General features: G+C 39.4%; 1 protein-coding gene across 2 annotated transcripts in view; it reads right to left on the bottom strand.

Moving 5' to 3' along the window:
* Positions 1-1,076: 1,076 nt before the first annotated feature.
* Positions 1,077-23,888, bottom strand: part of LOC126886922 (protein FAM98B) — a 78,447-nt gene continuing 55,635 nt past the window's right edge. The window contains exons 6-7 of one of the 2 annotated variants that reach the window (XM_050654084.1): positions 1,762-2,167; positions 1,077-1,626 (exon numbers count right to left, since the gene is read on the bottom strand). In XM_050654084.1, the coding sequence (XP_050510041.1) occupies positions 1,451-1,626; positions 1,762-2,167 (582 nt within the window). In that variant the 3' untranslated portion in view covers positions 1,077-1,450. Of the gene's footprint in view, positions 2,168-23,888 lie in introns of both variants that reach the window. The other variant, XM_050654083.1, reaches the window with a different exon arrangement.

The raw sequence follows: 23,888 nt of genomic DNA, 5'->3' as shown, positions 1-23,888 counted from the left end.
GGCAGTACAGGCTCGTTTTTTTAATATTGTATTTAATTACAGAGTAATTTCCACATACTAATATATTTTTCAAATTGGGCTCTTTACCGCCCTTTATTATATTACGAATACGTGTGCCAAATATCTCGAAAAATATTCAGAATTACAGCCGCAATCTTGGAACGCGTTTTTGCTACCTGTTGATCGCTACTGTTTGCTCTTAAGATCTAAAAAGTTTGTTCATTTTTTTAAAGGTCATTTGTCACGTTTCACCTATGTCAATTAAATATCCTACTTTCATTTTGTTTTTCTCACACACAAAAATTGGTTAAGATATGGCTGTTCAAAGTTTGCATACACTCGTGATTCGTGATTATTGACTTGTTCACGTCCTTTCAACTATAACCCTTTCAAAAATAAGCACTTTAAACCGGTGAAACTTGCAGATCATAAAGTATAAAAAATACGTAAGTCAAGTAAATTTTTTGTAAAGCAATAACGATTAATTTCAATCGGACTGCTAAATAGGGAGACATTTTCAAAATAAAGGGGCCTTTATTTTGAGCGTAACTCGCTTAGTTTTGATGCTCGAAACTTTTATAAAAAATAAAGTTTTTTTTAAAACACTTTAAAAAAAGTTTAATGGGGTTTTCCCGAAAAGTGCTTCATTTTTTGGTTACTTCACGTTGAAATATTCGATTTGGAATTTGACAAATAAGACCGAATTTTTCATGAGCTACAACTTTACTTTTACTGGGTCTATAGACTTCACGAATATAAACAATTTTTTTCGTTTTTTTCTGTGCTACATTTTTGCTAAGTATTTTTTTTTTCGATAAAATACTTCTTGAATTATTTGCGAAAACCGCTTGAAAACTTTTTTTTTTGTCGAAAAATAAACATTTTCAATCGCAAATACATCATTTGAAAATAATGACTTTTATAAAAAAAAAACTTTCATGCAATTCGGAGTTGATCCCGAAAATAACACGGTATCACCGTATTTCCCGTTCATTTACTGGGTTATTGGGTAAAAGTAGTTTTTAGGCAACAGTTTATTAAAATAAAAAAGGCGTAAAGTTTAAAATAAAACGGCATTACCTATGTAAACTTATTTAATTGTTACAGTAAAATACAATGCAGTACAGTAAAATAAACATCATTTAAGAATTCAAAAAACTTGCTTATCTTTAGCAGGATTACACCAAACACAAACATTTTGTTCTTTATTCAATGCTCCAAATTTATTTTGCTAAATTTAACATTACGAAAATTCTTAAAGCATAAAAACTAAATATAGCATTCTTTTAAATTATTTTATAGATTGAATATAATACAAACTAATAAATATAATTAGTGAATAAAAATTTTTTTTTGACTATCTCAATTTTATTTGTAAATAATGACCTTAAATTCAAATAAATATGAAAGTTACGGAGTCAAAATCTGATATACAGTCATTGAATATTCTTTATCTATAGCTACCTCCTCTTCCTCCTCTATTATAGTTTGAACGACCACCTCTAGAATCCCGCCTATCATCTCTAGACCCTCTATCGTTACCATAACCTCTATCATCCTTTGAATAGTACTGTTGATTATGCTGACGCTCTTGAACGTATTGATCGGCGTACGTTGTTTTATTGGCTTGAAAAGAATCATAAGTTTTAGCTCTTTTTGACTGTTGATAATCGGACGAGCTATAACTATCCCGCCTGTCGTTGCTATAACTTTGATTTCCCCCTGAGATTCTGCTATTGAAACTAGAATTGCCGTATTTACCTTGAAAACTGTCATAGCTTCTGCCTCCTCCAGCACCACCTCCTCTTGGTGCATTGAAACTACCAGAGTTGTTATCATCATAGCGACCTCTGCCGCCGCCAGACTGAAAGCCTCCTCTATTCGATTGATAATTCCCACCTTCTGATTGGTAATTTCCTCCACCTCCTCCAGAAAAGCTGTCACTTCTAGAAAAGTTATTTCCGCCTCCTCCACGGGAGAAATTATTACCATCGCCGCGGTTGAAACTGCCACCACCGCGGTTGAAGTTTCCACCTCCACGGTTAAAATTACCACCTCCTCCGCGGCCGCCTCCACGACCACCTGGGCCAGCCGACCTTTGCTGCCACGAGGGCATTTCTGGAGGAGGTGGAGCTATTTCGGAAGTTCTGCCGCCTCTGTCTGGTACCTACAATGACATAAAAATATAATAACATAAATAATAATGTTTCATTAGAAAGAGTGAAGAATATTAAACTTGCGTGCATAGAAATTGGCCCACTTTAAACTTTTGACTTGAACTACATTTCTTTCAGAAACTATTATTCGGATCAAGAAAAGGGATATATGTACTGTTTAAAAGATAATTTAATACCCTTTAATATATGTAAGTATAAATTTTTCATAGTAATCTTGTAATAAGAAATTTATCAAAAGGGCCTAGCCGGGTAAGATGATGAAAAAAGCCCCAACTCAATTCGAATTCCATATAGGTCACCGTTTAGCACATATAGAGAAATTCACTTTCTAAAATTTTTAGCCCCCTAAGTGTCACGTGACCCACCTAGAGCCTAATTAGCATTTTTATGTTTTTATTTTTTATCTCAGACGCATCAAGAGGTAGCGAAAAACTTTGAATAAAAAAGTTGTAAGTTTCAAAAAGTTCTGTCCGAAAATTTTTTTTTTTAATTCTTGACGGGAAATTTAAATTTTAGGACGTTTTTAAAATTTTAAATGATTATAAAAAAATAACTAAGACATTCGTTTTCACGAAAAAAATTTATAACGTGTATTTTTGCATAATGTTTCACCCTGAATTTTTTCATATTTTTAAAATTATTGAAACGTACTTTTGAAATTTAAAAACCGCATTTTTTTGTTTTTTTTTTTTTCGCTTTTTGATACAATTTTATACATGGTGTTTAAAAAAAGGTAACACCGTCACTAGGATAGATAAAAAACTGAAAAACAATTGGGGTTTGCTTAATAAAATATTTTTGTAATGCCATCCATTTTGAAGATACAGGGCGTTAAAGAAAACAAAATTTTACACATTTTTTACGATTTTGCCGAAACTACTGGCAACATTGTAATAAAATTTGGCAGGTTTTAAGAGGTAGTTATTGTGCATTTTGTGACATACAATTAAGAATTTTATATTCACCATTGGCGTGCATGCGGGTAATATTACCCGTCATATTACCCGTATGCGCGCCAATGGAGAATATAAAATCGTTAATTACATGTCAAAAAATGTGCAATAACTGTATCTTAAAACCTACCAAATTTCATTTACGTATCTCAACCGGTTTTAGAGCAATAAATAAATCGTCAGTTTGTAAGAAAATAATTCAATATGGCGCGCATACGGGTAATGGTCTGAATTTTTAAAGAAAAAAGATAGTACGCCACTGACATATTATTTCAAATTAACAATCATTTTTGAATTCCTCGTTCCATTTGTGACAAAAAATCTATCGTCATTTTTTCATACGACGCGCCATTTTTATGCAAGAAATAAAACATCTTAACCCTTACAAAGTATTCGAGCTACTATGTTAAGTTTCTATACAATCTACATTATACTGTCTCGTACATTTATAAAAACTTAATTCCAATACTTTGGAAGTATTAAGATATTTTATTTTTTGCATGAAAACGGCGTGTCGCGTCGTATGAAAAAAGGGGAAGATAGATTTTTTGTCACAAATGCAACGAAGAATTCAAAAATGATTGTTAATTTTAAATATGTCAGTGGCGTACTATCTTTTTTTCTTTAAAAAGTTCAGACCATTACCCGTATGAGCGCCAATGATGAATATAAAATTATTAATTGTATGTCACAAAATGCACAATAACACCTCTTAAAACCTGCCAAATTTTATTACAATGTTGCCAGTAGTTTCGGCAAAATCGTAAAAAATGTGTAAGATTTTGTTTTACAAAATTTTTTTATTAAGCAAACCCGCAAACCCCAATTGTTTTTCAGTTTTTTATCTCTCCTAGTGACGGTGTTACCTTTTTTTTTAAACACCATGTATAAAATTGTATCAAAAAGCGAAAAAAAATGCGGTTTTTTATTTTTAAAATTACGTTTCACCAATTTTAAAAATCTGAAAAAATTCAAGTCGTTATATTTATCGTTATATATATTAAATTTGATACTGTAACAAAAACGAGCGTTCGCGTATTTATTTACGACTTTATTATTTATTTATACAAGTTTACTTTACAAACTTTAGCTTAAGACTAAGACTCTATTTACAAATATGCCCGTATTTATACCCAGTTGTTATTCTGGAACAATCGACGCCCATCTCTAGCTATCAGCTTGTTCCGCCTACGGGACGTACGTTCGAGAAGTCTCTCCTCCTCTCCGCCGAGGCCTAGATCATTCGATTACGTCATTCTCGAGGTGTTTACTGTTATACGGGGATCGGCCAAGATTTTTCTTTCGTTACACTGCTCCCCTCTTAAGATCTGAGCGTCCCGATCAGCAACTCTAGATGAAGGCCCAGGATGGCGGAATCTACAGGATTCTCCAGCTCTGCATATACCCCTAGAAAAGAAGTAACAGTCTACTGTCTTTGAAGGGTATGACATCTTCGGGTTCGTGCAACACACAGTAATTCGTACGCCAGTTTCTCTGAAGATCACTTCAAGCATGCTTCTCACAATCTTCCAATCCAGATTTTCTACTGCATGGCCTATTTTTGGTAAAGCCAAATCTTTGATGTCATAATTACACACGATTTTCTTCAAATTAGTTAGAGCACGCCATATGTTCTCGTAGCTTGGCGTGTCCGTATAAGACTTCCTGGTCACCATATACAGCAAAGATCGAGGACCATCTTCCAATCGCAGTACTTTTCCAATTTTAGGGTGCTGATGTCTTAACTCGTCCAGGCGGCCGAACTTTCTATTGAATACGGACGAGATTCCTTTAGTCATCTCGAGGTCTTGGGCAACACAGTGGGCTAGAGAGACGTTTTCTGGAACACCAAACAGATCTTGCTGAACTTCTGTGGTCACGCCGAATCTAGCACTCTTTCTCGCTGCGTAATTTGACATAAATTGATTAAAACTTGGCTGTGCGGCGTCTTTCATCTCCTGTTGGAGGACTCGGGCTTCTTCTGTTTCATTTGAGCCAGCATATGGTGCAAGACGATTTATGTGAATAACTTTTGGTTTACCGTTTGGCAACTTCTTAATTCTGTATATTACGTCATTTATTTTCTTCTTAACTTCATACGGACCTTCCCATTGTCTTTGCAGTTTAGGACACAAGCCGCGACGACGTTGTGGATTATAAAGCCAGACAAGATCACCTACTTCGAAGCTTTCATTCTTGCATCGAGAATCATATTGATCTTTCATTCTGTCACTGGCTATCTGGATGTGTTGTCGGGCAAATTCATGAATGTTGTTCATTCGTAACTTCAGGCGGTCGACGTACTCTTCGCCTGCAACATGTTCCTCGGAAGGTCTGCAGCCAAACTCTAGGTCGCAGGGCAAACGAACTTCACGACCCAACATCAGGCAGGTTGGTGTTTGACCTGTAGTTTCATTTACGGCCGAGCGGTAGGCCATCAAGAATAAATGAATGTGTTGGTCCCAATCTCGCTGATTTTCAGATACAACTTTGGACAAGTGTTTACCCATCGTTTGGTTCATCCTCTCGACCATCCCATCTGATTGAGGATACAGGGGTGTTGTTCTGGTCTTATTGACACCAATCAATTTACAAACGTTTTGGAAAAGAGCTGACTCAAAGTTTCGCCCTTGGTCGGAGTGGATCTCCAAGGGAACACCAAATCGGCTGAAGAATTCTTTTACAAGTGCCTCTGCAACGGTAGCAGCTTCTTGATTCGGTAATGCATAGGCCTCGGTCCATTTCGTAAAATAATCCATGGCTACCAGGATGTACTTATTTCCAGCATCGGTTTCTGGAAATGGACCTGCAATGTCGATTGCTACTCTTTCCATAGGACTGCCAACATTATACTGTCTCATGGGTGCTCTCTTTTTACCAACTGGACCATTACCGGATGCACACAGTTCACATGTCTGGCACCATCTTCTTACATCATCCTTACAGTTCACCCAATAGAACCGTTCTCGAACCTTTTGCAGAGTCTTCGTAATACCAAAGTGTCCACCTGATGTACCGTCATGCAACTGACGCAATACTTCTGACACTTTACTTTTAGGTACAACCAACTGAAGCTCAGATTCTGTACCATCATTGTTCTCAAAGGTTCTGTACAAAAGATCATCTTTTAGTATCAGGCAATTCCATTGGCTCCAGTAGGCCTTGACTTCCGGACTACATGCACTAATGTTCTGCCAACTAGGTCTCACACCTCGACGCATCCAATCTAATACTCTCTTTATACATGGGTCATCTTCTTGGGCGTCTTGTAACTGTTGGGGCTGCCATTGCTCATTAACGACGGTGGTTCGTCTCACAGGGCAAAGCTGCTCCTCTACTTTAAGCCGGTGATTACAACTTTCACCGCATGGCCGTATTGAGGAAGCATCTCTATTTGAACCAACTCTTCCAGCCTTCTTCACGCGTCTCTTCGGGATCGTGTCACGAATCACCCTCCGTACCATTTCCACCAAACGTTCATCTATTCTCTTATCGCCTTTTTCCACGGTTATTACTCGATTGTTTCGTGAAGCTTGGCTAGCTGCTTCGTGTTCCAAGGCAATAGCAAGTGCTTCATCTAAAACTTTCGGTCTTGCTAGTCGTAAAGCTTTCTGTAGTTCACTATCTTTCAGCCCATTGACGAAGTTATCTACCGCAATTTCTTCTAAAACGCTGTCTGGCACCTCTGGATAAGCCAACCGCACCACACGAGCCACATCTGCTTCAAATTCTTGCAGATTCTCACTTGCTCGTTGACTTCTACTTCTTAGTTGTGCTTTGTATACTTGTTGTAGATGGGCATCTCCATAGCGTTTTTCTAGACGAGTGAACAAGGTCTGGTAACATTTTTCCTGACCCTTAGGAATTGACCTTAATATATCTGCAGCATCACCTCGTAAAGCAGCAATCAATGAAACAGCCTTTTCTTGTTCGGTCCAATGATTGGCGGTCGCAATAGCTTCAAATTGTCTAAGATATATGGACCAAGAGGACTTTCCATCGAATGGTGGTAATTTGAATCTCATATTATGCGACGTTTCGTCTCTCGGTAGTTCATCTTTCACTACAGGATCTAAAGCTACTGCATGAACTGACGGTTGTACTTTTGTATCGGTTATCATGCCCTCTAGTTGTTTGATCTTTTCTTCTACGGTCTCTACACTTTTCTGCATCTTATCGAATGTTCTAGAAACCTCTTCAAATTTCTCGTCGTTCTGTCTACAAACGTCTTTAATTACTTGAGAAACACTTTAAAATTTCTCGTTGCTCTGTCTACAAACTTCTTTAATTACTTGAGAAGTCTCGTCAAATTTTTTAGCAACGTTCTCGAATTTCTCGTCGCTTTTTCTACTAACTTCTTCAAGTTTCTCGTTGTTCTTTATAGAAGTTTCATCGATCTTTTGAGAAACACTTTCGAATTTCGATAAGATTGCTTGTTCTGCTGACTGGAAGTGGAACGTCTTTGGGTCTTCTCCGTTCTTCGTGAGGACATTCTCGAGTCGTGCTTGTAGGACTATCTTGAGCCCACTGCTGTCCACATCCCGTTCCTCTAGCTGTTCACGGAGCTGTTTTACTGTAAGTTCTTGTAGCAACATCTTTGGTCGGCACACACGTACTTTCCAAAATGTCTTTTAAAAGTCTTTCCGAATACCGAAAAATCAACGCACTTTAACTATTCCCGACGAACAAAGTTCAAAAGTCTTTTAAAGTCTCTCTGTAATTCACTTATTTATATCGCACTAAGTTTACCCCACACCTGACACCAACTGTAACAAAAACGAGCGTTCGGGTATTTATTTACGACTTTATTATTTATTTATACAAGTTTACTTTACAAACTTTAGCTTAAGACTAAGACTCTATTTACAAATATGCCCGTATTTATACCCAGTTGTTATTCTGGAACAATCGACGCCCATCTCTAGCTATCAGCTTGTTCCGCCTACGGGACGTACGTTCGAGAAGTCTCTCTTCCTCTCCGCCGAGGCCTAGATCATTCGATTACGTCATTCTCGAGGTGTTTACTGTTATACGGGGATCGGCCAAGATTTCTCTTTCGTTACAATACATTATGCAAAAATACACGTTATAAATTTTTTTCGTGAAAACGAATGTCTTAGCTATTTTTTATACTCATTTAAAATTTTAAAATCGTCCTAAAATTTAAAATTTTCGCCAAAAATTAAAAAAAAATTTTTTCGGACAGAACTTTTTGAAACCTACAACTTTTTTATTTAAAGTTTTTCGCTAGCTCTCGATGTGGCTGAGATAAAAAATAAAAACATAAAAAGCCTAATTAGGCTCTAGGTGGGTCACGTGACCACCTAGGGGGCTAAAAATTTCAGAAAGTGAGTTTATATGTGCTAAACAATGACCTATACAGGGTGTCCAGAAACTCTACCGACAAACGAAGACAGGAGATTCTTCAGATAATTTTAAGGTAATTTAACCCAATTCACTTAGTCCGAAAATGCTTCCTAAGGGAGCTAGAGCTCTTTGAAAATGGCGTCTTGTAATTAGTTTTTCTTAAATACCTCCAGAACGCTTCTATTTACAAAAACAAAAATTGGTACGCGTGTTTATCTTCAAGATATAAATCTAATCCATCCATTTCAAATTTCTAGTACCGATCGTAGGCGTCCGTTTTGGGTAGGGCAACGGTTATTTTATCGCATAACTTTTTTATCTGTAACTTTTATGCATTTCTGACACTGGATTATTAAATTGTGAAGTATTCTAGTACTAAAAGGTACTCTTGTTTTAAATCGGTAGGACACACCGTTTTCTAGAAAAATCGATTTGAAAATTTTTCGCTTTTTGAATTAAAAAAAAAAATTCAAAAAAAACTGTTTAGAAAGACGAAAACTGGTACATTTATTTATTCTCCAGAGAAAAATCTATTTCATTAATTGCGAATTTCTAGTACTGGTCATAGGCGTCCGTTTTGGGTAGGTCAACACTTATTTTATAGCATAACTTTTTTGTCTTGAATTTTTGAGCATTTTTGACACTAGATAATTAAATTATGAGGTATTCGAGTACTAAAAGTTACTCTTACTTTATGTTGGTAAAATACTTCGTTTTTTGTTGAAAAGTTCTTACAATTTTCTTTCAAATTCTAAAAACGAAAAACTTTCAAATCGATTTTTCTAGAAAACGGTGTGTCCTACCGACTTAAAGCAGGAGTACCTTTTAGTACTAGAATACCTCACAATTTAATAATCCGGTGTCAAAAATGCATAAAAGTCAAGGACAAAAAAGTTATGCGATAAAATACCCGTTGCTCTACCCAAAAAGGACGCCTATGACCGGTATTAGAAATTTGCAATAGATGGAATCGATTCATCTCTGAAAAGTAAATATGCATACCAATTGTCGTTTTTCCAAATAGAAGCGTTCTGGAGGTATTTAAGAAAAATTTATTTCATGACGCCATCTTCAAAGAGCTCTAGCTCCCTTAAGAAGCATTTTCGGACTAGGTGAATTGGGTTAAATTGTCTTAAAATTATCTGAGGAATCTCCTGTCTTCGTTTGTCGGTAGAGTTTCTGGACACCCTGTATAGAATTCGAATCGGGTTGGGGGCATTTTTCATCATCTTACCCGGCTAGGCCCTTTGTTATTATTGCCTTTGCAACTAAAAATTGCATATTGTTCGTTTTTTTATATATTAAATATTAGTGTCCAGGTGTGTGTGTGTGTGTAGGTTTAACGGATACTACACCAGAGAAAGCCGCTCAAGTTATTGCATTAATAGAAAATGGATTTGACCGGCGAGCTGTTGCTGTAAAACTCGATATGACACGTGCAGCGGTTCTAAGGTTCCAAACATTATTTCGTAGACGACCTGAAACAGGTAGAAAGCGATTTACAACTGCTCGTGATCATCGCTTTATAAGCTGTATTCGCGCTGCATGCCCCGAACGTATCCTGAGCTTACCCAAAGGGAGATCGCCTGCGCATTAGGTGTTCAGAGCGAAAAATTGTGCAGCCGATATGTGAAACAATTGTGCATTTAATGATAGAAGTACATATATAATTTTTACCACATATACTGCACATGTAAAGGTTCAAATTTAGATATGAGGCCATCTCAGATTTTGCCTTTTACACAAAAATGACAGGGATTCACAATGGCGACTATACATATGTGACTAATAGCACGATAACTTTTGAACGAGATTTCAGATTTTAACCAAAGGGCCTAGCCGGGTAAGATGGTGAAAAGTGCCCCCAACTCAATTTAAATTCCATATAGGTCACTTTTTAGCACATATAGAGGAACTCACTTTCTGAAATTTTTAGCCCCCTAGGTGGTCACGTGACCCCCCTAGAGCCTAATTAGGCTTTTTATGTTTTTATTTTTTATCTCAGCCGCGTCAAGAGTCAGCCAAAAACTTTATTTAAAAAAGTTGTAAGTTTCAAAAAGATCTATATGAAAAATTTTTTTTTATTTTTTGGCGGGAAATTCGAATTTTTAGAACAATTTTAAACTTTTAAATAACTCTGAAAAAAAACTAAGACACTCGTTTTTACGAAAATCAATTATAATGTGTATTTTTGCACAATCTTTCACCCTGAATTTTTTCAAATTTTTAAAATTGGTGAAACGTACCTTTAAAAATAAAAAACCGCATTTTTTCGGTTTTTTTTCGTTTTTTGATCCAATTTTATACATATTTTTCAAAAAAGGTAACACCGTCACTAGACTAGGTAAAAAAATGAAAAATAATTGGGGATTGCTTAATAAAATTTTTTTGTAACGCCATCCATTTTCAAGATACAGGGCGTTGAAGAAAACAAAATTTTACACATTTTTTACGATTTTGCCGAAACTACTGGCAACATTGCAATAAAATTTGGCAGGTTTTAAGAGGTAGTTATTGTCCATTTTTTGACATACAATTAAGAATTTTATATTCATCATTGGCACGCATACGGATAATGGTCTGAACTTTTTAAAGAAAAAAAGATGGTACGCCACTGACATATTTCAAATTAACAATCATTTTTGAATTCCTCGTTCCATTTGTGACAAAAAATCTATCTTCCCATTTCTTCATACGACGCGCCGTTTTGTTGCAAAAAATAAAATATCTTAACGCTTCCAAAGTATTCGAATTAATTTTTATAATGGATGTACGAGTTTATGTATGTAGATGTAGAAACTACTAGAAGTTCGAATGCTTTGTAAGGATTAAGATCTTTTATTTTTTGAATAAAAATGGCGCGTCGTATGAAAAAATAAGAAGATAGATTGTTTGTCACAAATTGAACGAGGAATTCAAAAACGATTGTTAATTTGAAATATGTCAGTGGCGTACTATCTTTATTCTTTAAAAAGTTCAGACCATTACCCCTATGCGCGCCAATGATGAATATCAAAACCTTAATTGTATGTCAAAACATGCACAATAACTACCTCTTAAAACCCGCCAAGTTTTATTACAATGTTGCCAGTAGTTTCAGCAAAATCGTAAAAAATGTGTAAAATTTTGTTTTCTTCAACGCCCTGTATCTTGAAAATGGATGGCGTTACAAAAAAAATTTATAAAGCAAACCCCAATTATTTTTCAGTTTTTTACCTATGCTAGTGACGGTGTTACCTTTTTTGAAAAATATGTATAAAATTGTATCAAAAAACGAAGAAAAAAAACCGAAAAAATGCGGTTTTTTATTTTTAAAGGTACGTTTCACCAATTTTAAAAATCTGAAAAAATTCACGGTGAAATATTGTGCAAAAATACACGTTATAATTGATTTTCGTAAAAACGAGTGTCTTAGTTTTTTTTTCAGAGTTATTTAAAAGTTTAAAATTGTTCTAAAAATTCGAGTTTCCCGCCAAAAAATAAAAAAAAAATTTTTTTCATATAATCTTTTTGAAACTTACAACTTTTTTAAATAAAGTTTTTGGCTAGCTCTTGATGCGGCTGAGATAAAAAATAAAAACATAAAAAGCCTAATTAGGCTCTAGGGGGGTCACGTGACCACCTAGGGGGCTAAAAATTTCAGAAAGTGAGTTCCTCTATATGTGCTAAAAAGTGGCCTATATGGAATTTAAATCGAGTTGGGGGCACTTTCACCATCTTACCCGGCTAGGCCCTTTGGTATATAGGTTCTTTTTTTGATGTATAAGATCGAGGTCTTGAACCGGAAGAATAGGTTTACCAGAAGTTGTGTTTTTCCTGGTTTTTATGTAAAAATATGCTGTTTTTTTTTCAATTCTTTCACCCTGTATGTATTAATTTTTGAAAAAGTTAATATCACCATTTAAAAGAGCGTAAAAATATATTTTAGGAAATATTTTTAACTTTTTAGTTATGTTAATTACCATTTAATAAATGCAAAACTTATCTTCACATGTACCTATATGCGGCAGATTAGTGCAAATATTATAAGAATTATTGTGCATTTAATGGTAGAAGCATATAATTTGGACCACATATACTAGACATATACAGGATCAAATTTAAAAACGAGGCCATCTCGGTTGTTGTTCCTTTTACAAAAATGGCGGGCATTCAAAATGGCGACTATACATTAGGGTGGAGCGCTGTTATATGGGGAAAAACTAAATAACAATTTTCACAAACGCGGGGTGCGGAATCGATGCTACTGTGGGAAAGGATTCGAAAAGTTAATTGTCATTTTTTTATATTTTCACTCTAAAAACTGCCCCAACGTGATTTTAATTTTGAAATTATAAAAAAATTTTTTTTTGCCTTTTTACATACGCGGGATGCGATATCAATTCGCTTTTAGGATACGAACCGAAAACTTCAATAACACTTCTTTCTATTTCTATTAGAATAACTGCCCCGGCGCTACTGAAATTGGTCTATTTTGAATTTGCAGGCCAACCCCCGACCTAACGGTGCAAAGAAACAGTTATAACCTGTCACACGAGTGGACCTTCACTCTCCCACCCCACTACAGTTCAATTCTAAGTAGGTATTAATTATTCACTATCTATTCAGTACTGTTTCGATAATCGGTTAGTTTAGTACCGTTTTCTGTAGCTTCAAAGCTTAATCGTCAAAGTTTAGTATTGTGACAAATTTTGTGTGAATTCGTTTACTGTTGTTATAAACAACTATGGCATTACTCCGAAGTGAAGTATCTTGTCCAATATTTGGTTCTGGCAGTGAGCTCCCTAAAAATGTGTTACCTACGTTTAAAGATATAATGAAGTTGTTTATATTCGTATCTCAAAACTATAAAAGACAGTATAAAAACTGTGTGCGGAAAACCAGTGAAATTGTGACGAAAAGAGTAGAGGAGATGTGGCGCAAAGCTTCAATACCAATCGTAGAACACAAAACAATATTATCTAGAATTATAGCTTACCACGATAAGTATAAAACATTATTGAAACCTTATAAAGGCAGGAAGGATGAAGACGGTTACAAAGCGAAGCTGTTCAAGTTTGGTGAGGATAGCAAGAAATTATTTGATATTGCTACTTGCAAATGTTTAGAGTTCACAGATTGCAACTGTCCTAGAAACCGAAAAATTCCACTACCAGAACGAAATTTCTTAATCGACCAACGAACTGACCGTAAAATGATGATTGGTAGTTTAGATCGTGAAACGACCAAAAAAAATGAGATGAATTTACATAGATTACACCAACAAAAGCAACGTGAAGAACAAAGAACCTTGCAAATAGAGGTGGAATCTATTCCTAGTACTTCTAAATCACCTACAACTTCAAAGGCACGATCGAATGTTCAGCAGGCAGATACATTAAAGAAAAGTGATGAAATTGAGGACTTCCAATCGCAATCTCTTATTTCCACTACTTCACTCACAATGACTGATGTCACATTTCCGGTTATTGCCAGAACATTAGATCGTTATGGGGTTTCAGATCGTGCTGGTGCTGCAATCATTTCTGCAGCTTTCCAAGACATTGGTCTTATTACAAAGAGCGATTCATCACGGGTTATAGACCGAAGCAGAGTTCGAAGAGCTCGTTCTAAAGCTAGGGCTACTATCTTAGATGAACCTACAATTTTTTATACTGACACCATCGGATTATTTTACGATGGTAGAAAGGATAAAACGTTAATACACGAAGATGGTCGTAGAAGAGTGACTCAGGAGGAGCATATTACCATATTGAAAGAACCGGACTCTGAATACCTAGGCCATATTTCTTTGAAAACTGGTGACGCCAAAACGATTTGTAACTCTATTCTGACATTCCTTTCCTCCAAGTCTATCGATGCAAATCAAATAATGGCTATTGGTTGTGATGGGACTGCTGTTAACACAGGAATCAAAGGTGGCGTTATTCGTTTATTGGAACTCAAGTTTCAACGTCCACTCCAATGGCTCTTATGCCAACTACACGCTAATGAACTGACGTTGCGTCATCTTTTTCAACATCTAGATGGCACAACAAGTGGACCAAAAGGTTTCATAGGTCCCATTGGCAAGGCTGTTACTAACTGTGAAGTATTACCAGTTGTTCCGTTCGATGCAATTCAATGTGCGTTGCCCGATATTAACAAATCGACACAAGAGTTAAGCACCGATCAACTATATCTACTGCAAATATGTCAGTATATCAATAGTGGACATTGTGATGCAAGTTTTGAGAAAAGAAATCCTGGTAAACTAGTTCACTCTAGATGGTTGACAATGGCGAACCGGATTTTGAGATTATACGTCTCAAGTCAAAGTCCGTCAGAAAACCTAATCATATTAAGCACATTTATTTTAACGGTGTATGCTCCTATGTGGTTCAAGATCAAGACTGAGCCAATTTGTATTTTTGGTGCCAAACATTTACATGATACAATAAAACTGTCGCGCTATTTGCCAAACCATTTGAAGGATGTTATTGACCCAGTTATACAAAGAAATGCATTCTTTGGACATCCAGAGAATATACTACTAGGAATGTTAGCCTACAACAGACAGTACGTCAGAGAACTTGCACTCCGCCGAATATTGAAGATCAGAGAGAAATCAGAGATCGGAGTCTTCCGTATTTTCCAGGTACCTACCTTAAATATGGATGCTGATGATTATATCGATCTGATAGATTGGAAAACCAAGACAGAACCTCCACTTACGAAGAGTATTAATACCGAAATAATATCTCCGGCAATCAAAGAGCTTGTGGAAAATGAAATCCTGAGAAATATCAGAACAATTCCGTGTTACACACAATCCACTGAAAGGTGTGTCAAATTAGTTACAGAAGCAAGTGCTGCCGTCTGTGGGTCACAGAGGAGAGACGGATTCATTAAGAATAAGCTCAAATCATGCCTTTTGATGCCTAAGTTTGATACTAAGAGAGACTATATTTCATAGCGATTTTAATGTTATTCCTCAATTTGTAAGTATATATATTTTTTATTTTATATTTACTATTTATTCTTTTTTCCTCATATTATAGTTCTAATAGCTCTAATAAATGAATAAAAAACATCATCGTTGACTCTATCAAATTAAAAAAAAAATAAGAAATTCTAAAATTTCAATCGCAGTGGGGCACTTTTTAGACTGAAATTACGAAAAAATGTCATTTAAGTTTTTCATTCGAAAATGGAAGACGCGTCAATTCCGCACCCCGCGAAAATGAAATTCGAAAAAATAAATTTGCGCTCCACCCTACTATACATATGTGACTAATAGCACGATAACTTTTGAACGAGACGTCAGATTTCAACCAAATTTGGTATATAGGATCTTTTTTCGATGAATAATATCGAGGTTTTGAACCGGAAGAATGGGTTTACCAGAATTTGTGTTTTTACTGTTTTTTTTTATGTAAAAATATGTTGTTTCTTTTTCAATTCTTTCACCCTGTATATATAAATTTGTCAAAAAGATAATTTTTTTTTTTTTTTTTTTTTTTTTTTTTCATATTTTTTGGAGGTGGGTGGGAAATCTTCTTAAGATACCGGTCTTATGCCTGGTTATGTGGGATTCCCTCGCCGCCGCTGAGATGGCTGCACAGCTCACCACGTGTGGTACGCTGAGCCGCAATCCCCGCCGGGGCAAGAACCTACCCACTAAAACCCTCCGTCCTCTCAACCAAACATACTTGTGATCTGGGAATGCAGGCCGGGATCCGCTCTGGTGGGGGCATATCTGCGACACTGCATTCACCTCACGTCTCATTAAATATCTACAATGTTACATTTATATACATACACAGTTCGACTTAATTGCCACATATATACACACATACACACATATATATATATACACATATATACACACGTATATCCCCTTTATGGGCGTAGTTGTCTTCCTTCAGTCTCCTTAGATTGGAGCGTTTGTCTCACGAACGCATGGGTCCTTGCCCACGTACCTTCATCCTCACACATCCTCGCAATCATATCACTCACAGAGTCAAAACGAACACCATTCCTTCTCTCCAATTGTATTCTATCCACACTCCATCTTGCACACTCCAACAGCGTATGTGACACTGTGTCGACCAAACCACAGTAAGGGCAGTTTTCTGTAGCCGCTTTCTTGAACCTGAAGAGATACGAACGGAAACAACCGTGACCGGTGAGCACCTGCGACAGGAAATAGTCCAAGCGCCGGTGCCCACATTCGAGCCACGTCTTCAGGTCCGGTATAAGTGATTTGGTCCACTGCGCCACATCCACAATTGCCTCCCATTCACTTTGCCACATCCGTATGGATATGGCTCTCTCCTCGCGTCTTACACTCTCGGTCGGACCGTTGTCCCTAGTACGATAAAATAAACGGGCCCTCTCGGAAGCCAAGATGTGAGAGGGCACGCAGCCGGTGATGGCCCACAATGCTGCCGCAGACACAGTTCTGTAGGCGCTTGCCACTCGTAAGAGACTTGCTCTGTCTGTGCGCGTCAAGAGCCTCCGGTAGGACGATATTTCTACCGCCTCACTCCAGACTGGGGCCGCGTAAAGAAGAACAGACTGTACCACACCGTGCAAAGCCCTCCTCCTTTCAGATTTGGGCCCGCCAATGTTGGGCATTATCCACCCCAACGCGGCCGCTCTCTGCGTGGCCTTGCGCGTCACCACTCGCAGGTGCTCGCCCCAGCTCCCATTCGTGTGGAGAGTCACTCCCAGATACTTAACACACTTTTTCGGGATGATCTCTGCTCCGCCGCACTCAAATATCACGTTCTCGCGTTTCCGTGGTCCCTTGAGGATCACGGCCTCGGTCTTCTCCCCAGCGAGTTTCAGACCGCGCTGACTCATCCAATCTTCCGCGAGATCACATGCACGCTGTGCTTTGTACAGAAGTTCATCAGTATCCCGCGCTACCACCAATAACGCAAGATCATCCGCGAACGCGAAAGGAGTAACCCCCTCACCGTATTCGAGACGCAATACCCCGTCATATGCCAGGTTCCACAACGTCGGGCCAAGGACGGACCCCTGCGGCACCCCAGCCGTGACATCCACAATTACTCCTCTCTCAACAACAATTCTCCTGTCGGATAGATAGTCCGAGACCAGGTTCCTCAAGTAGCCAGGGAAGTTCCTATCCTCAATCGCTCTCATCACTGTACTCCATTGAAGTGAATTGAAGGCGTTTCTAACGTCGAGCAGGAGCAAGGCGGCCCATTTCTGGTCGCGGGCCTCCGTATTCAACGTTCGGTGCAACCCCAACACTGCATCAGTCGTGCTAACATTCTTCCGGAATCCATACTGTCTGGGGGATAAGCCTCCAGACCTCTCAATCGCTTCATTAATCCTCTCACGCAACATTCTCTCAAACAGTTTACAAATACACGAGAGGAGGCAAATCGGCCGATACTTTTCCTCTCCTTTAGGGAGGAGTATTAATTTTGATGTTTTCCAGTCCTTGGGAAAGGTATGTTCAGCGAGTACAGCGTTCATATGGCCCAGAAGCCACGCCGGCTCCAGTAGGCCCAGACGTTTAACCGCCTCAGGCGGTATCCCATCTAGGCCCGGGGCCTTGCGGAACTTAAGGGCCCCCAACGCTTCAACAAGTTCGTCTAGGGAGAAGGGCGCAGCCCGCTCAACAGACCCGTCCCTCCGCGCTCCATGCCATTCGCCAGACGGGAAGAGCACTCGTGTTACCGATAGCTTCTTATCCAGCGGCATTTCGTACAGAGGGTATGCGCCAAAACGCTTCATTACAATTTTGTACCCTTGTCCCCATACGTCCTCGTCCAGCTCGTCACATAGACCCCTCCAACATTCTTTTTTTCTAGAGCGTATCAACCTATTCAGCTCCCTCTTCTGTGCACGATATTCATTTTCCATTTGTAGCACTTCATCAGCGTTTGCTCTACGTTTCCTTGCACGCTGTACCCTTCGACGCAATGCCACACATTCCGACCTAGCATTCGCAATCTCAGCATTCCACCAGTAAGGCATTTTCCTTACCCTTTGTGGAGCTACCTTACTGGTCCTCATTGCACTTTTCACAACTTGTTCTAGTCCCTCCGGCGAGGGCGGAAGGTTTCGAACCAATTCCACTTCCCATCTAACACTCTCATCAAACACTCTCCAGTTAGTCGATTGTATTCCGCATCGGGCTCCCGGGCCCTGAGAGGTTCTGTTTCCAGTAGCGATGCCCATTCCAGTTATCGAAAACCCAATGTAGCGGTGATCCGTACCCGTATAGGTTTGCAGCACTGCCCACTCCTTCACACAGCTAGATATACGTTGGGACGCAAAGGTAACGTCTATGTACGAACCCGTTACAGAATTGCCTCTCACAAACGTGGGTTCTGAACCCCTGTTAAGTACAACAAGGTCCAGGGTTCCTATCCATTCGCTCAGCATTTGACCTCTGGTGTTGGTGATAGGAGAACCCCATTCCGCCGATTTCGCGTTGAAGTCCCCAAGCACCACGCACTCCCGATTCAATCGTCTCACTTCATTCATAATCTCATCCAGCTTACTTTCATATGCGTCGATTGCTATATTCGGTGAAATATAGCAACAGACCAGATTCATTCTCTCCATCTTAGCGACCAGATATCCATCGTGTTTGACAACATCATACACACGTAGGTGTCTGTTGTAGAAATATATCCCAACCCTACCCGAAGCATCCGCAATCCATCCTCGGTTCCCGACCAATGTGGGGTTCGGTTCCGCCGCGATTAGGACGTCAAAGTTTCCCTCCGCGGCGGAAGCCACTGCGAGACTATGAGCTAATCTCGCCGTACCCACATTAGTCTGGAGTATCTTCAGATCCGGTCTCTGTTTTCTGGTATCCATTATATATACAGGATATTCATTCTCACATCCACACGCTCTGTCAAATTGACTCTCGCATCCATTCGACCGCTCCATTCCTAAGACCGCATTCTCCTTTCCGTTTCCTCCCTGGCCGTGTTAACCAGATGTCGGAATTTCGGACATTCCATTGAGTTGCCCCGATGTCCTGTGACTTTGCAATTAATACATTTGTGCCCTTCTTCTGGGCAATCGTTCACGGTGTGTCCCTCTGCTCCACACCGGATGCATCCCTTCAAGACCTCATTTTTACACTCAGACCTGCGGTGTCCGTACTCCATGCACTTGTAGCACCGGGCGATACGGATTTTCTCCTTAATTGTGCAGAATATATATCCCACCCTAATAAAGCCTATCCGTATAAGGCGCGCTGCAATGTCTTCATCGACCTCAACTGTGGCGTTGGGGTCTCCGCCATATGTCTTACGAAGGGGTCCCCTGACTTGACACGTTCCGTTCCGTCCCGCAAAGGTCTCAATTGCGCTGACAATGTCAGTTTCTTTGGTTAGACCATCTGCTCCATTTACAAAGAGCTCCCGCCTGACTGTGCCACCTTTCGCCACTGCTCTTGTGACCGTGCCCTGCCTAGCTGAGACGATGCCCTTCACCGTTTCCGCCATCTCTCTACCTCCTCCTAGTTCCAATACAATGCCCTGATCTCTGGTCTGCCTAAGACGTTTGACAACAACGTCGCTCCTGCCGCACAGGTCTGTGCGTAACTCACCCAGTAGTTCGTCGAAGGACTTGTCCTTCGCCTTGGTGAGCACTACCACTCCTTTACTCTCTCTGGGCTTTACCATGCTCGCCCAGCTCTTCCTCGGTCCATATACCGCGGCTTTAACTTCCTTACCCTCGGCTGCCCACTCTAGAAGCTTTCGAGTAAGGTCTGTCCCCAAGCACGTCGGAGCGAAGAGCCCTACGCTCTTCCTGTCAAGGTGGCCCATCCTATTTAGAAGTTTACGGCTTGCCGCCAAGAACTTGACCGCCTCAGGTAGATCCGTGTTGCTGGGTATGAACTTGTGGATGCACCTCTCAGTGCAAGCCCTTCTCCCATCATCATCAACAATGCTCACAGAGTTGAACATTGTACCAACTCCACCCTCTTCGTCCTCAGCTACCGGAGTATCCATGAGATCTGGATACCTCTCTTTAAATCGTCCAAGAACTTTCTCGTCGGCCTGGTCGGCGGAAATATACACAGCCGCGTCGTCATTACAGTCCAGCGGGCTTCCCTCCATTACAGAAACCTTGGTAAACAAGGCCTCTGGCCAATCCTCGCTGAGGAGATCCGTGATCTCCTCAGGGGTTCTGCTCTCTGCCATTCGGGTCTTTATGTTCTGGACCCGACGTTCGGTTTCCGCAGGGTCCTCTGAGGGGGACACCTGCACACCCATATTTTTCTGTTGTGTCCGAACCATTGTGACATCGGTCTGTGTACCGATAGTTGTCTTGCACACGTTGGCCGTTTTTATGGCCGACGCCGACGCACGGGACTCCTTCGACATTGCCGCTTTAAACTGGGACATGTCCCTTTCTAATCTATACATCAGATTCCTTAAACCTCTGATACCAGACTTTATCTCAACTTTAGTTGTTACGTGGACCTTTGTTAGAACCAACACCTCTAGTACAGCCGCTTTTAGTTTAGCCATATCTTTATCTACCTTTTGTAGATTCGCACGGGGGCGATCCTCTCCGGGGGCTTCCTTACTCCGCGCATGGGATTTCCTCTTGCGTTTTCTATCGGCCACTGTCCACTCGGTAGACCGGCCGCTGGAGCTACTTTCAGAGCCGGATTGATTCGACTCGGTCGTCGATAGATCGACAAAGCCGTTTTCCGATCCACTCTCCTCATTGTTAACGTGAACAGATGTCTGTGTCACACCTGCTCTGACCTCATCCATCGATCCCTCCGGGAGAGCTCCCTCCGCCGCTGTGGACGAAGAGGGCTCACTCAAGGGTTCCCTCTCTCTCCCCTCTTCCTCTGCCTTTCTGATTTTTTCTTTTTTATTTTTTTTCGTCATCTATATCCCACGAGTAGGGCCGAAAGACAGTCCGGCAGGGCAGTGCGCCCTTACCCTGCTAAGGCTAGTTTACAACAGGGTGTCGCCTGGTACCCTGAGGGATTCCGTTCTCGACCACGTGTCGTGTGGCCATTCAGTCGTCGGCACGGTCTCTCACACCTTGACTTTCGGGGTTTTTATCGCAGGTTTACTCCTTCGGTTTTTTTTTTTGCGTGGCAGGTTGTCTCCTGTGGGTAGGTAAGGTCATTGGATTTAGGATAGGTAACAGAGAAGGTAAAGATGGACAAGCTGGGATTTGCAGATCCATCACGAGGTTGATGTGCGGCAGTGGCATCCGGCGACCAACTCCGAGTGCCAATCTCGCCCACCACCCCCGGTGAACGGCCACTCTCCTGCTCCGTCGCGATCGCCTTACAAAACTTAGCGGCCGCGATCGGACAAGAGAGCGACCGCCTCTCCGTTTAGTCGCCTTTTACGACAAGCAGGAGGAAACTGTGGGCATATTCTACTTTAGTGGCCCGTGACCCACACGGGGAGTCAAAAAGATAATACCGCCATTGAAAAGAGTATAAATATGTTTTTTAGGAAATGTTTTGAACTTTTCAGTTGTGTTAATTACGATTTAATAAATGCATAACGTATGTTCACATGTACCTCTGGGCGGCACATTCATTTTGAATGCCAGCCATTTTTGTAAAAGGTCAAAACGGCAAACAGGTGTATGTTTTCAAACAATTTTTGATAGTGTGTAAAAAATATATTTTATATCAGCTAAGTACTTTCAACACATAACGTGCCATCATCAGAGCTTCGTCCTCTTAAAATACCTTCATAGAAGAGCATCAGCCATGTTGTCTTTATAAATTAATAAAAGAATTTAGATGTGATTCTATTCACTGTAAAGGGTTATTATACCCTATATCTGTGGCTTTTGCCCAGTATTCATGTTTTTTGTTGTGTTGTTAAGCAATTGCTCTTCTATGAAGGTATTTTAAGAGGACGAAGCTCTGATGATGGCACGTTATGTGTTGAAAGTACTTAGCTGATATAAAATATATTTTTTACACACTATCAAAAGTTTTTTGAAAACATACACCTGTTTGCCGTTTTGACCTATTTAGAAGTGTGTACAAGTCTTACAGCCTTTTCCAATTTTTGTAAAAGACTAAATCTGAGATGGCCTCATATCTAAATTTGAATCTTTGTATGTGTAGTATGTGTGGTCCAAATTATATGCTTCTACCATTAAATGCACAATAATTCTTATATTATTATTAGCACGAATCTGTCGCACATAGGTACCTACATGTGAAGATACGTTACGCATTTAATAAATGGTAATTAATATAACTAAAGAGTTCAAAATATTTTCTAAAAAATATTTTTAACGCTCTTTTCAACGCCGGTATTACCTTTTTGAAAAATTAATATACACAGGGTGAAAAAAATTGAAAAAGAAACAACATATTTTTACATAAAAAAACAAATTCTGGTAAATTGATTCTTCCGGTTCAACACATCGATATTGTTCATTAAAAAAAGAACCTATATACCAAATTTGGTTGAAATCTGTTATCTCGTTCAAAAGTTATCGTGCTATTTGTCACATATGTATAATCGCCATTTTGAATGCCCGCCATTTTTGTAAAAGGAACAAAAACTGAGATGGCCTCGTATCTAAATGTGAACCTCTATATGTGTAGTATATTTTTATTTATTTATTTATTTATTGCTTATTTACAATCTACTTCAATACAGTAATAAGTAAATATAATGTATGTTGTTGGCTTGTGGCAGGTGTCGTCCATTGACGACTCTCTGGAATTTACCTAGCAGCTAGGTCTTCTGGCCAAAGTCTTTTCAGACGTCTGTCAACCAGTGGGGGGTTGAATAATTCATCTATGAGATGGTTTGGATGGTCTGCGCTGCGATTCATGTACCTTCTGGAGTGGTCAGCAATCAAATCATTGATGAAGGGGATGTTGAGGTCTGCATGAAGGGTTTGGTTTGACACATACCATGGGGCTTTAGCTAACATACGAATAGTTTTTGACTGGAATGTCTGTAGTATTTTGGTGTTGGATGGTTTGCTACAGCCCCACAGCTCGATTCCGTATGTCCACACTGGTTTGAGTATTGTTTTATAGATGGTCAGTTTGTTTTCTAATGAAAGTTGCGATCTTCTGTTGATTAGCCAGCTCATATTTTTAACTTTTAGGTCGAGGTGTCGTCGTTTGGCTGCAATATGTGATTTCCAAGTAAGTTTTTCGTCTAGATGAAGGCCCAGGTACTTTACTTCTGTTTTTATTGGTATAGGTGAATTATTTAGGTGTAGTTGTGGACATCTAATTCTTCGATTTGTGAAATTTACTTGACAAGACTTGTTTGTGTTGACGTTTATTTTCCAGCATTTAAGCCAGTCTTCTAGTTCATTGAGATGATTTTGCAATTTGTTAAATGCTAATATTTCGTTGATGTCTGATGCTAGTATACCAGTGTCA

This window comes from Diabrotica virgifera, chromosome 6, assembly GCF_917563875.1.
Source record: "Diabrotica virgifera virgifera chromosome 6, PGI_DIABVI_V3a".
Classification (NCBI taxonomy): domain Eukaryota; kingdom Metazoa; phylum Arthropoda; class Insecta; order Coleoptera; family Chrysomelidae; genus Diabrotica; species Diabrotica virgifera.
Note: the sequence above shows the minus strand (reverse complement) of the source record. Positions and strands in the feature narration are given on the sequence as shown.